The sequence below is a fragment of the Somniosus microcephalus genome, chromosome 20 (genome assembly GCF_052327205.1).
Source record: "Somniosus microcephalus isolate GS21.2 chromosome 20, FLI_Smic_1.0, whole genome shotgun sequence".
Taxonomy (NCBI): domain Eukaryota; kingdom Metazoa; phylum Chordata; class Chondrichthyes; order Squaliformes; family Somniosidae; genus Somniosus; species Somniosus microcephalus.
Window position 1 is genome coordinate 51,621,334 of NC_141006.1, and position 13,817 is coordinate 51,635,150.

Sequence of the window (13,817 nt, forward strand, 5' to 3'; positions counted from 1 at the left end):
AGTCGTAGAGAAGAACTGGAATAACATCCTGGCTTCCTGAAGATTCCTCTTCATTTGCTTCTTTCGCAATTTCCTGTTGGAGTTCAGCCAAGGCTGCTATGCTATCTGCCTCTCGAAGTCTCACTGCCATCAAATCTTCTTTATTCTTGCAGTCTATCTCAGCCATTTTCCGTTTACTTTCATTTAACTGAGTGAGTAGTCCCTTATTCTGGGCTGAGAGATATTGCACCCTCTCATGTAGACCATAGCACTCCTTCTCTGCTCGACATAGCTGGTTACTGCTGATTTGGTTCTGTGTTTCAAGTTCCAACATCCTTTGCTTAGCTTCTTTCAGTTTCGCCCCTATAAGCTCCTCTTGCAACATGGCCACATTATTCACATCAGGTAAAGAAGCGTTTCTCTTTTCCATGTCCAAGATTTTTTTCTGCATCTCTTTAAGTGCACACTGCGATTCAGCTTCTCTTAATCTTGCCTGCCCTAGCTCCGTCTCCAATTGCAGAACAAAATCCTCAGTGTAGTGTGGTTTGCCTTTATGCTGTATCTCTAGATCATGCAAATATTCTAACTCCTGAACATTATAAGGGAGATGTGATCGGTAATTTGTCACAATGGCTCTATGGACGCTCTTTGCTTGAGCTAGCTGCCTCTGCTGTCTTTCCAGGTTCTCCCATTCGGTGTCCCAGAACTTTTCCATTGTTTTCATCTCTTGTACGAGACGGTAACTCAACTGTTCTAATTGTTGTCGTACTTTGAAATAAGTTTGAGTCCGAGTTCGGTGTTCTTCCGTCGTGGATAAGTCCTTAACTTGAACAGGCTCAGAATTCTCTGTCAAACTGAAGTTCTGCTCTGAAGCTTTATTCTTCTCGGTAGCATAAGCCTTTATGCATGTCTTCGTTTTCTCCACCATAGACGGCAAGTCCATTTTAGCCTTGTCTTCCATATTTGCGTTGGTCTTATCGTCATCCGTTTCAGAATCTGAGTTGATAGCTTGCACCGAGTCCTCACTCATTATGGCTTTTAGATAGTGCCATTCCATGTCTATTCTCTTGATCCACTCCCGTCCTAGAAGTGGTGGTCCCCCCTCAGATAATACGTACAAGTTCATTCTTGGGTGTTCTTTACCCCTATCTCTCACCTTGACTCTTATCTTCCCCATGGGGTATACCTTATGCCCCGTGTATGTCTGCAATACGAACTTGGTATTTCTTAAGGGTATGTGAGAGAATAGCCGGTGGTAGTCCCTTCGATTTATGACTGATAGAGCTGATCCAGTGTCCAACTCCATTCTTACTTGGACTCCAGCTATTTTTAGTATGACCCAGATAGTTTGTAGGTCAGCTTCCTTACTCACATTGTGAATTCTCAGACTACCCAGCTCCTGGCTGTTTGGGTCTGAGTCTGAATTCTGTTCGTCTGAACTCTTCTCAGCCACCTTGTGTACCTTGTTGTACTTTTCTTGTGGTGGCTTCCTTTGGTTGTTGGTCTTCTTCCCTGACCGGCATACCTTAGCGATGTGACCCAGTTTGCCACATTTCCTACATTCTTGGTTCTTAAACCAGCATTGATTCTGGTCGTGTGTTGTCTTCCCACAACGGTAGCATTTTATTGTGCTCGAAGTAATTTGGTCCACCCCTAGTGCCGCCGCCTTTAGCTGCATTTCCGCCGTTCCTTTCGCTGCGGCTTCGTGCGATGCAGCTATGAGGATAGCCCTGTCCAGTATGAGGTCATTTTCTTCCAGTAGTCGCTTCTGCGTTCCTTCTTTGGACAATCCGCATACGAACTTGTCACGCAGTGCCTCTGTCAGATTCCCTCCGAACTGGCAGTATTTCGCTAGCCTACGCAGTTCGACCAAGTATTCCGCATTGCTTTCGTCTTTCCTCTGCGTTCTTGCGTAGAATTTGAATCGTTCAGCCAGCATCAACGGTGTGGGGTTCAAGTGATCCTTCAGCACTGCTACCATATCATCGAAAGTCTGATCTGCCGGTTTAGCTGGTGAGAGAAGATGCTTCAACAACCCGAATGTTTTCGCACCCATCATGTTAAGTAAGGTTAAAGCTTTTTCATCCTTAGCTATTTTGTTAGCCTTACAATGTATCTCAATACGTTCTACGTACGTGGCCCAGTCTTCTATCTACGAATTGAACTCGTTGATGTCCGCCCGCTTAGGCATCTTCCTTTCCTTGGGTACAACACAAGTATTTCTTTAAATATCCTTATTTATTTGTTTATTTCTAAGATGGCGGGTTTCCCGCGAAAATGGCGGTTTCCCGCTCTTTCCTTCTCGCCCCGCCCACTTCAATGGCGGTTTCCCGCATTTCTTCCCGGTGGAAGGGGTACGCTTCCCCCACAGCGGACAGGTTCAGCCGCTGGGCTGGCTTCTACACAGCTCCCCTTACTCGGCTCTGTCTTTTCCTCCCGCCCGCACGGCTCTACCGGCGCTGGGTACACCCCGTTAACGGAGGACAGTTCAGCCGCTGGACTGGCTCTCGCGCAGTCTCTCTCTCCGTACCCGGCTCTGTCGCTCTCTCTCCCGCACGTTCGGTTCCACCGGCTGTGGGTACCCCGTTGGTGGAGAACAGCTCAGCCGCTGGACTGGCTCTCGCGCAGTCTCTCTCCCCTTGCTCGGCTCTGTCTCTCTTTCCCACCCGCACGGTTCCTGTTCACCTCCCAGCCCTCTCACAGACCGGTGTTTCCCTCCCCGGCTGCGGCTGGGTTTCTCTTCCCGCGCCTACTCCCAGTCTCAGCGCTTCGTGGCTGCGGTCGCTGCCCGGCTTTTCCCGCCGATCGAGGTCCGACTGTCTCACGACGCCGTTGGACCCGACTTTCTGACCGACTCCGTTCCCCCTCGACCGTGGTCAAGTGCACAGCCCGTATCCTCCGGATATTCTCTACACCTTCCCCTACTCACCGTCTCCGCGGCCGCCTTGTTTCCAGCTGATCGGCTCACTCCGCACCGTGGTAGAAGGGTAGTCAGTGCCTGTTGCAGATGGAAGCTTTTGTTGCTAAAGTCTTCCTCCGTCCTCCTGCTGCAGCCTCGTGTTTTCTTTCAGCAGCACAACGAGGGTGGTTGCCTCTCTTCGACGCTCTTCGTTGCTTTGGTAGTCTTGCCGCAGGGTACGATCGGACTCGTCGCCACTGTAAAGTCTGTGGGTTGTGCAGTTAATAAATACACAGACTTCAGAAGTAACAAACAAACAGGTCTTTACTATTCGAAGGTCCGGGCGAATCTGCCCTAGTTATCCTGCCACAACACTTATATACTGGTGTGGTCACTGTCAGTATTACAGTATACAGAAGCCAAACAAGTAGTGCCACACCTAAAGTAGTTCTCTTAAAGGTGAACGGTTACATTCAATAGTTCCCTTAAAAGGTAGACGGGTACATACACTACACCTATGGAATCTGTTTCCACCACCCTTTCAAGTAGTGCGTTCCAGATCTCAACAATCCTGTGTGAAAAAAAATTCTCATTTCCCCTCTAGCTCTTTTTCCAATTATTTTAAATCTGTGACCTCTGGTAACTGACCTACTTGCCAGAGGAAACATCTACTTGCTCTATCAAAGGCCCTCACAATTCTGAATATCACTATTAGGTCTCCCCCTAACCTTCTCTGCTCTAAGGAGAACAAGGCCAGCTTCTCCAATCTCTCCACATAACTGAAGTCCCTTATCCCTGGTATCATCCTGGTAAACCTCCTCTGTATTCTCTCCAATGCCTTGACATCCTTCCTAAAGTGTGGTGTCCAGAATTGTACACAATACTCCAGCTGAGGCCCAATTGGTAATTTGTAAAGGTTTAGCATGACTTCCTTGTTTTTATATTCAGTGCCCCTATTTACAAAGCCAAGTATCCCATATGCTTTTTAACCGCCTGATCAACTTGCCCTGCCACGTCCAAAGATTTGTGAATATGCACCCCAGGTCCTTCTTCTCTTGCACCCCCTCAAAATAGTACCTTTCACATTATACTGCCTCTCCATGTTGTTCCTCCCAAAGAGCGTCACTTTACACTTATCTGCATTAAATTGTATCTGCCATGTGTCTGCCCATTTCATCAGTCTGTCTATGTCCTCCTGAGGACATTTGGGAGGACTCGTAAAAATCAACATTTCATTGTGCAGTACACACGTCTGCTGCATATATGACAAATAAAATTGAATTGAATTGACTATTTACTAATTTGCAAAGTTTTGTATCATCAGCAAACTTCGAAACTGTACTCCCTCTACCCAAGTCCAAGTCATTTATATATAAGAAAAGCAATTGTCCTAATACCGACCCCGGGTGACCCTGCTGCAAACTTTAATCTAGTCAGAAAAATATCCATTCACCACTACTCTCTGTCTCCTATCCCTTAACCAAAGTTACCACCGTCCCTTTAATACCATGTGCTTCTAATATCCAAATAATTCTGTTACGTGGCACTTTATCAAATGCCTTTTGAAAGTCCATATATACAGCATCTACTGCACTACCTTCATCAGCCCTCTCTGTTACTTCATCAAAGAACTCAATCAGGATAGTCAGGCACAATTTGCCTTTAACGAATCATGTTTCTCCAAGTGAGAATTAGTTTTGTCCTTGACAATGGCCTCTAGTAGTTTATCCACCAGTGACGTTGGACTGACTGCCTATAGTTACCAGGTTTATCCCTCTCCCCTTTTTTGAATAAGAGTATAAGATTTGAAATCCTCCAGTCCTCTGGCACCACCCCCATATCCAAGGAGGATTGGAAGATTGTGGTCAGAGCTTCTGCTACCTCCACCCTTGCTTTCCTCAGCAACTTAGGATGCATCCCATCTGGACCGGGTGACTTGTTAACTTTGAGTGATGCCAACCTATTTAGCAACTTCTATATCTATTTTTATCCTATCCAATATCTCTATGCCCTCCCCCTCGACTTCAAAATTAACTTCATCCTCCTCTTTTGTGAAGACAGATGTAAAGTATTCATTCAGTCATGCCATTTCTGTCCTAATCGGTCCCACCGTTCTTTTATAAAAGATTATTGGATGCCCTGTTATTTCACCCACTAATCTTTTCTCATATTATCTCTCTTACTTTCTTTCATCTTTTTCAATTTCCCCCTGCACTCTCTGTATACTGCCTGGTTTTCTATTGTATTCTGTACCAGACTATTTCAGAAACCTCCTATTTCTGTTTTATTTTAACCTCTATTTCCTTTGTCATCCAGGGAGCTCTAGCTTTGGATGCCCTATCTTTCCTCACAGGAATATGCTTGGTTTGTACTAGAACCATCTCCATCTTGAAGGCTTGCCATTGCTCATTAACTGTTTTCCTGGCCAATCTTTGTTTCCAGTCCACCTGTGCTAGATCCCATCTCAAATCACTGAAATTGGCTCTCTTCCAGTTGGGTATTTTCACTGTCTATTTTTTTGTCCCTTTCCGTAACTACTTTAAACCTAATTGGATTGTGATCACTGTTACCCAGATGTCCGGCACTGACTCAATGGGCCGAATGGCCTCCTTCTGTGCCGTTATGACTCTATGACTTATGGCTCTATGTTCTCCCAATGAAACAAACTCCACTTGCCCAACCTCATTCCCTAGAACTGGATCCAGCGCTGCTTCCTTCTTCATTGGGCTAGAATGATATTGATTAAGAAATTTCTCCTGTAGCATTTTAGGAATTCTTCACCTGCCTTGCCCTTTACTTTGTTTCTCCCCCAGCCTATATTACGGTAATTGAAGTCCCCTACTATTACTGCTCTATTATTTTTACATTTCTCTGAAATTTTCCCACAGATTTGCTTCTCTATCTCCTTCTCACTATTTGGGGGTCTATAGTAAACAGTTCCTTTTCTGTTCCTTAACTCTAATCAAATAGATTCAGTCTTTGAACCCTCTAGTATATCGTCCCTCTGTAGAACTGTAATATTATCCTTGTTCAATATTGCCACCCCCACCCTTTCTTTTTTCCTTCTTTATCCCTCCTGACTGCATTGTGGCCAGGAATGTTTAGTTCCCATTCCTGCCCATCTTTAAGCAAGGTTTCCGTTATAACCACTATATCATAACCCAATGTGGTAACTTGTGCCAGCAGCTAATCAACCTTATTTGTCACACCTCTTCTTAACACACATGCATTCCAACACCATGCTAGTCTGCTTTGATTTTTTCCTCCATCTAATTCCTGCTCTTTCTACATGATTCTTTATTCTGTTGCTGTTTGTCCCTCCCAGTTCCCTATTCACCTTTTCTCTCCTCTCTGCTGCTATGTCCTGGTTCCCCTCCCCCTGCCAAATTAGTATAAACCCTCTCCATTGCACTAGTTAACCTCCCCATGAGGACATTGGTACACCGGCTCACTGTCTTTTACATTGTACATTTAATGCATGGTGTTGTATCTATGCTTTAATGCGTTCAATCAAGCTTGTAGATACGTCGAATTAAATCAGAGTCAGGCAGACAGGCTTCTAACTGTGATCTTTACTTTATTGGTAAAATGGCTGACTGCAGCTTTCCCGGGTAATTCCCATAATGCAATGCACATTACATTACCGTATTGACTGCTGTCAAACTCGCAATCAATACACGACACACGGGCCCTTTCAATTTAAAGGAACAGGCTGCACAGAACAAAACGCCGCTTACTTGGAACATTGGTTCTGGAGTTCCCACATGGCACAGGATGTGCATGCGATGGGCCTCAGCTGTCCTGCCATGTTAGCTAACAGTTATTTAAAATTGTTTGTTTAGCTTCAAGGCTATTTAACTGTTTAGCTAATACTAAAACAAAGAATAACCAATAAATAAAACACCACCCACTATAAGCACTAAAAAAATCTAATCACACTAACCACTAAACAAAATACTTAAACTAACTTATCACTAACCATCAAAATCACTCACCAATAAACTAAATAATTACCTGTCACTTACCCCCACCACTCCTCGTGTTGTGACGTCGCTTTTTGATTTTTCAGTCTATTTCAGACTCTAACGCCATGACGGTTCCCAGTGAATCTCTGTGTTGCACCCCTCTTCTTTTTGTTCTCATTTCCCCCAGCAGTCCCAATCCCGGTGCATATAAATCCTGTTTCTCGTAAGTGGCTCAGAGCTTAAGTGAATTCAATATTGCTTTAAAAATGCTGACCTGTCTTGCAGACAGATGGGCCAATTCTAAGGAGGAGGCGGACCTGTGTGGGAGCGGCAGCGGGACCTGAGAGAAGGCGGAGCGTCCATAAAGGAGCGTGGCAGAGGAGGCCTGACACCGGAGGAGGCGGACCTGTGTGAGAGCGGCAGCGAGACCCGAGAGAAGGCGGAGCAGCCATAAAGGAGCGCTGCAGAGGAGTGCTGTGAGTTAGGAAAGAGTCCGAGAGTGGGAGCAGTCAAACAGCAACAACTGCGAAGCCGCTAAAGTGACGTCACAACCAGGGAAGGAGCTGATTGGTAAGTAGGACCGGGTGAGTATTTCTACAGTGCAGTCGTTGAAGTAAAAGTAAGGTCTCTAGTTTAGAGTAAGTAGTGTTTAAAGTGAAGTAAGGTCCCTAGTGTATTTAATATTCTTTAATTTAAAGGAAGTAAAGGGAGTAAGTTAAGGTTAGGACATGGCAGGGCAGCTCGGCAGTGTGGAGTGCTCCTCCTGTGCTATGTGGGAAGTCAGGGACACTTTCGGTGTCCAGGGCGAACACATGTGCAGGAAGTGTCTCCAGCTGCAGCTACTAGAAATCCGCGTTTCGGAGCTGGAGCTGCGGCTGGAGTCACTGTGGAGCATCCACGAAGCTGAGATCTTTGTGGATAGCACGTTTAATGAGGTGGTCACACCGCAGGTAAAGACTGCAGAGGCAGATAGGGAATGGGTGACCGCCAGACAGATTAAAAGAACTAGGAAGGTAATGCAGGAGTCCCCTGGGTCCATCTCCATCTTCAACAGATTTTCTGTTTTGGATACTGCTGGAGGAGCTGGTATCTCGGGAATGCAGCAAGAGCCAAGTCCGTGGCACTACGAGTGGCTCAGCTACACAGGAGGGGAGGAAAAAGAGTGGGAGAGCAATAGTGATAGGGGATTCTATCGTAAGGGGAACAGATAGACGTTTCTGTGGCCGCAGACATGATTCCAGGATGGTATGTTGCCTCCTTGGTGCCAGGGTCAAGGATGTCACTGAACGGCTGCAGGGCATTCTGAAGGGGGAGGGCAAACAGTCAGTGGTCGTGGTTCACATTGGTGCCAACGACATAGGTAGAAAGAGGGATGAGGTCCTGCAACAAGAATTTAGAGAGCTAGGTAGCAGATTAAAAAGCAGGACCTCAAACGTTGTAATCTCTGGATTACCCCTGGTGCCATGTGCTAGTGAGTACAGGAATAGTGGTTGAGGGAGGGACAGGACTGACAGCTCAATGTTCCGGGGTATAGAATCTTCAGGCAAGACAGAGGGGGGTGTAAAAGAGGAGGTGTCGCAATATTAATCAAGGAGTCAATTACTGCTGTAAGGAGGGATGATCTCTTAGCAGGTTCCTCTAATGAGGCCATATGGGTGGAACTTAAAAACAAAAAGGGGGCAAGCACTTTGCTGGGAGTGTACTATAGGCCCCCAAAACAGTCAGGGGGAGATAGAGGAACAGATATGTAGGCAAATCTCAGAAGTGTAGAAATAATAGGGTAATAATAGTAGGGAATTTCAACTTCCCCAATATTAACTAGGATAGTCAAGAGTGCGAAAGGCTCAGAGGGTGCGGAATTCTTAAAGTGCATCCAGGAGAGCTTTTTGAGCCAGCATGTAGAAAGTCCTACAAGAGAGGCTGGACCTATTTCTAGGGAATGTAGCCAGGCAAGTGGTAGAAGTGTCAGTAGGAGAGCATTTTGGTGACAGTGACCATAATTCGGTGAGATTTAAGGTAGTCATGGAAAAGGACAAAGATGGACCGGAAATAAAGGTTTTAAATTGGGGGAAGGCCGACTTTAATATGATAAGGCAGGATCTGGCCAAAGTGGATTGGGATAAGCTACTTGTAGGAAAATCCACATTAGTGGGAGTCTTTCAGAAAGGAAATAGAGGGAGTACAACGCCAACATGTTCCCGTAAAGGTCAAGGGTGGGACCAACAAGCCCAGGGAACCCTGGATGTCAAGGGATATACAAGAATGGATTAGGAAAAAAAGGGAGGCTTTTAGCAGATACAAAGGACTAAAAACAGTGGAAGCCCTAGAGGAGTATGGAAAGTGCTTAAAAAAGAATTTAGGAGGGCGAAGAGGGGGCATGAAAAAACACTGGCGGGCAAAATAAAGGAAAATCCCAAGGTGTTTTATAAGTATATTAAGGGCAAGAGGATAACCAGGGAAAGAGTAGGGCTCATTAGGGACCAAAGTGGCAATCTGTGTGTAGAGCTGGAAGATGTGGGTGAGGTTTTAAATTAATATTTTGCATCTGTGTTCACTATGGAGAAGGACGATGTAGGCATAGAAATCAGGCAGGGGGATTGTGATATACTTGAACAAATTAGCATCGAGAGGGAGGAGGTACTAGCGGTTTTAGCGGGCTTAAAAGTGGATAAATCCCCAGGCCCAGATGAGATGTATCCCAGGCTGCTGTGTGAGGCAAGGGAAGAGATTGCAGGGGCTCTGACAAATTTTCAGAACCTCTCTGGCCACAGGGGAGGTGCCAGAGGACTGGGGGACAGCTAACGTAGTACCATTATTCAAGAAGGGTAGTAGGGATAAACCAGGGAATTACAGGCCAGTGAGCCTAACATCAGTGGTAGGGAAATTATTGGGAAAAAATTCTGAGGGACATAATTAGTCTCCACTTGGAGAGGCAAGGATTAATCAAGGATAGTCAGCATGGCTTTGTCAGGGGGAGATCATGTCTAACCAATTTGATTGAATTTTTCGAGGGGGTGACTAGGTGTGTGGATGAGGGTAGTGCAGTTGATGTAGTCTACATGGACTTCAGTAAGGCTTTTGACAAAGTACCGCATGGGAAACTGGTCAAGAAGGTAAGAGCCCATGGGATCCAGGGCAATTTGGCACATTGGATCCAAAATTGGCTTAGTGGCAGGAGGCAGAGGGTGATGGTCAAAGGTTGTTTTTGTGACTGGAAGCCTGTGTCCAGTGGTGTACCGCAGGGATCGGTGCTGGGTCCCTTGCTGTTTGTAGAGTACATTAATGATTTAGATATGAATGTAGGAGGTATGATCAGTAAGTTCGCAGATGACACGAAAATTGGTGGAGTGGTAAATAGCGAGGAGGGAAGCCTCAGGCTACAGGACGACATAAACGGGTTGGTTAGATGGGCAGAACAGTAGCAAATGGAATTTAACCCTGAAAAGTGTGAGGTGATGCATTTTGGGAGAACTAACAAGGCAAGGGAATACACAATGAATGGTAGGATCCTAGGGAGGACAGAAGATCAGAGGGACCTTGGTGTGCATGTACATAGATCCCTGAAGGCAGCAGGACAGGTAGATAAGGTGGTTAAAAAGGCATATGGGATACTTGCCTTCATTTGCCAAGGCATAGAATATAAGAGCAGGGAGGTTATGATGGAGCTGTACAATACGCTAGTTAAGCCACAGCTGGAATACTGTGTGCAGTTCTGGTCGCCACATTATAGGAAGGATGTGATTGCATTGGAGAGGGTGCAAAGGAGATTCACCAGGATATTACCTGGAGTGCTTCAGCTATAAAGAGAGACTGGACAGGCTGGAGTTGTTTTCCTTAGAGCAGCGAAGGCTGAGGGGGGACCTGATTGAGGTGTACAAAATTATGAGGGGCATAGATAGGGTAGATAGAAAGGAACTTTTACCCTTAGTAGAGGGGTCAATAACCAGGAGGCATAGTTTCAAGGTAAGGGGCAGGAGGTTCAGAGGGGATTTGAGGAAAATCTTTTCACCCAGAGGGTGGTTGGAATCTGGAACTCACTGCCTGAAAGGGTGGTAGAGGCAGGAACCCTCACAACATTCAAGAAGCATTTAGATAAGCACTTGAAATGCCATAGCATACAAGGCTATGGACCAAGTGCTGGAAAATGGGATTAGAATAGATAGGGCTTGATGGCCGTCGCGGACATGATGGGCCGAAGGGCCTCTTTCTGTGCTGTATAGATCTATGACTCTAATTGGCCAAAATTCAAGTTCATGGAGTCAATTTACTTAATGCCAGCTGCCACCATTTTGAAAGGGGTCTTCCCTCGGGCAGCTGTTGGCGGCGGTAGGCTACTTTACTTTGCAAATCAAGTTCCTATGATGTAGTTAAGATCCTGATTACAATTTTAAGGGACACGTGGGCGGGAAGTATGTACTGTGCATCAGGCGGCATCAGGACGGCCAATTGGTGCCCTTAGCTCGCTGGTTCTATTTAAATTAGGCCCAGACCCCCAGAATGGGCAGCCGACCGGAGTTAAAAGCTACCCGAATGGGCAAATATTTCAATTTCGGTGGGCGTGTAAAATGGGCGGTAGAGGAAGGGCAGCTTGTTATAGGCCCTGCATAATTTTCCTAACCGTTTACTTAGAAGTTGGAAGTCTGAGGATCAAGAACAATACACTCTAGAGGAATTGCCATCTTTCAGCTGTCTTAAAGCTTAAAGGCACAACCCTGCCTTATATTTTATTTTTATTTTATAAATTAAAAGCTATGTCCAAGACTACCCCAATGTAAATGTATACATGGCATCTGAACCTGTCATACTGAGGGAGTGCCCAGCAACACAGACTTGGTTGAGGCTGCTGTCTTTCAAGGCAACCATAGAGGTAACATTGATCAGCAGTAGAAGTAGCCACAGTAGTGTGATAATTGTAGGTTTTAGTTATTCCAGAAGAAAATATATCCCATTGACTAAAGAAATATCACCAATATGCTGCTAGAACATTATAGCAACAGTAGGATCAGTGTTTGTTTTCTGCACATTTGAACCAGATAATAATTCAAAAAATGTAACCATTGCTGAAAAATATATTGGTCAATATAGCTACAGGTAACAAAATGCAATATCAATGTATCGAGCAACTCTTATTATGTTCTAGTTCTAGTTAAAGTTTGGTAAAAACACACCTTGATCATTTTGTTTTTCACGGTATTTGGAGCCATGTGGTAGTTCAAGTGTGTTGTCAACAGCTGATAGTCAGTGCAACCTGGCTTGAACGTGGCATAGTCCACCCATGGAGCTCTTTCATAGAGGATGTTGTCTTTTACAGAATCAATATTGCCACTGGTTAAAATCAGACTTGTGATCTGCTGCATCCAAGTAGTTCCTGAATCAAAGGGCATAAAATAATTACTGGTAAAAGCAGGTTGGAAAATGGTACTTTACTTTCGCAAAGTTGGTGAGGGGAGCTTCTTCTTCAAGTCTATGATGTCATTTCTTATTAACTTTATGAATAAGATTTCTGTGAGTTTCATTATTAATAGCAATATCGTCACAAAAGTAGCATCTCTGTGGTTACAAGGGGAGACTGTTTCATGCTTTGTGCCAGTGGTGCACATGTGCACTCAATGCAGGAAGATCAGAATACTTGGGGGAATGTTTTCTTTCATTCATTCACGGGATGTGGGCATCGCTGGAATGGCCAGCATTTATTGCCCATCCCTAATTGCCCTTGAGAAGGTGGTGGTGAGCTGCCTTCTTGAACCGCTGCAGTCCGTGTGGTGAAGGTACTCCCACAGTAGGGAGAGAGTGCCAGGATTTTGACCTAGCAATGATGAAGGACTGGCGATATATTTCCAAGTCAGGATGGAGTGCGACTTGAAGGTGATGGTGTACCCATGTCTATGCTGCCCATGTCCTTTTAGGTGCTGGAGGTTGCGAGTTTGGGAGGTGCTGCCGAAGAAGCCTTGGCGAGTTTCTGCAGTGCATCTTATAGATGGTACACACTGCAGCCACGGTGGGCAGGTGGTGGAGGGAGTGAATGTTTAAGGTGGTGGATAGGGTGCCAATCAAGCGGGTTGTTTTTTCCTGGATGGTGTTGAGCTTCTTGAGTGTTGTTGGAACTACATTTATCCAGGCAAGTGGAGAGTATTCCATCACACTCCTGACTTGTGCCTTGTAGATGGTGGAAAGGCTTTCAGGGTGTCAGGAGGTGAGACACTCGCCACAGAATACCCATCCTTTGACCTCTTGTAGCCACAATATTTATGTGGCTGGTCCAGTTAAATTTCTGGTCAATGGTGACCCCCACGATGTTGATGGTAGGGGATTCGACGATGTTAATGCCATTGAATGTCAAGGGACAGTGGTTAAACTCTCTCTTATTGGAGGTAGTCATTGCCTGGTACTTGTGTAGCGTAGCGTGAATGTTACTTGCCACTTAACAGCCCAATTCTGAATGTCGTCCAGGTCTTGCTACATACGGGCATGGACTGCTTCATTATCTGACGAATTGCAAATGGAACTGAACACTGTGCAATCATCAGCGAACATCCTCACTTCTGACCCTATGATGGAGGGAAGCCAGTGGAGAGTATTCCCCCAATTTCAATTGACTTGAATTTTACTAGGGCTCCTTGATGCCACACTCGGTCAAATGCTGCATTGATGTCAAGGGCAGTCACTCTCACCTCACCTCTAGAATTTAGCTCTTTCGTCCATGTTTGGACGAAGTCTGTAATGAGGTCTAGAGCCACATGGTCCTGGCGGAATCCAAACTGAGCAGAAGTGAGCAGGTTATTGGTGAGTAAGTGCCCTTGATAGCACTGTCGACAACACCTTCCATCACCACCTGGCGCAGGCCCAGGCTGGCAGCTATGTCCTTCAGGACTCGGCCAGCTGGGTCAGTAGTGGTGCTACGGAGCCACTCTTGGTGATGGACATTGAAGCCCCCCAACCAGAGTACGTTCTATGTCATTGCTCTGAAAGTGCCA

The 13,817-nt window shown here is 45.6% G+C and overlaps 1 protein-coding gene across 4 annotated transcripts in view; it reads right to left on the reverse strand.

The window, feature by feature from the left end:
- The window catches only part of LOC147103232 (amine sulfotransferase-like), a 67,590-nt gene that overhangs the window by 22,521 nt on the left and 31,252 nt on the right, over positions 1 to 13,817 (reverse strand). For all 4 annotated transcript variants that reach the window (XM_085962670.1, XM_085962672.1, XM_085962671.1 and 1 more), the window contains exon 3: positions 12,012 to 12,211. In XM_085962670.1, coding sequence (XP_085818796.1) covers positions 12,012 to 12,211 — 200 coding nt within the window. The remainder of the gene's footprint in view (positions 1 to 12,011; positions 12,212 to 13,817) is intronic.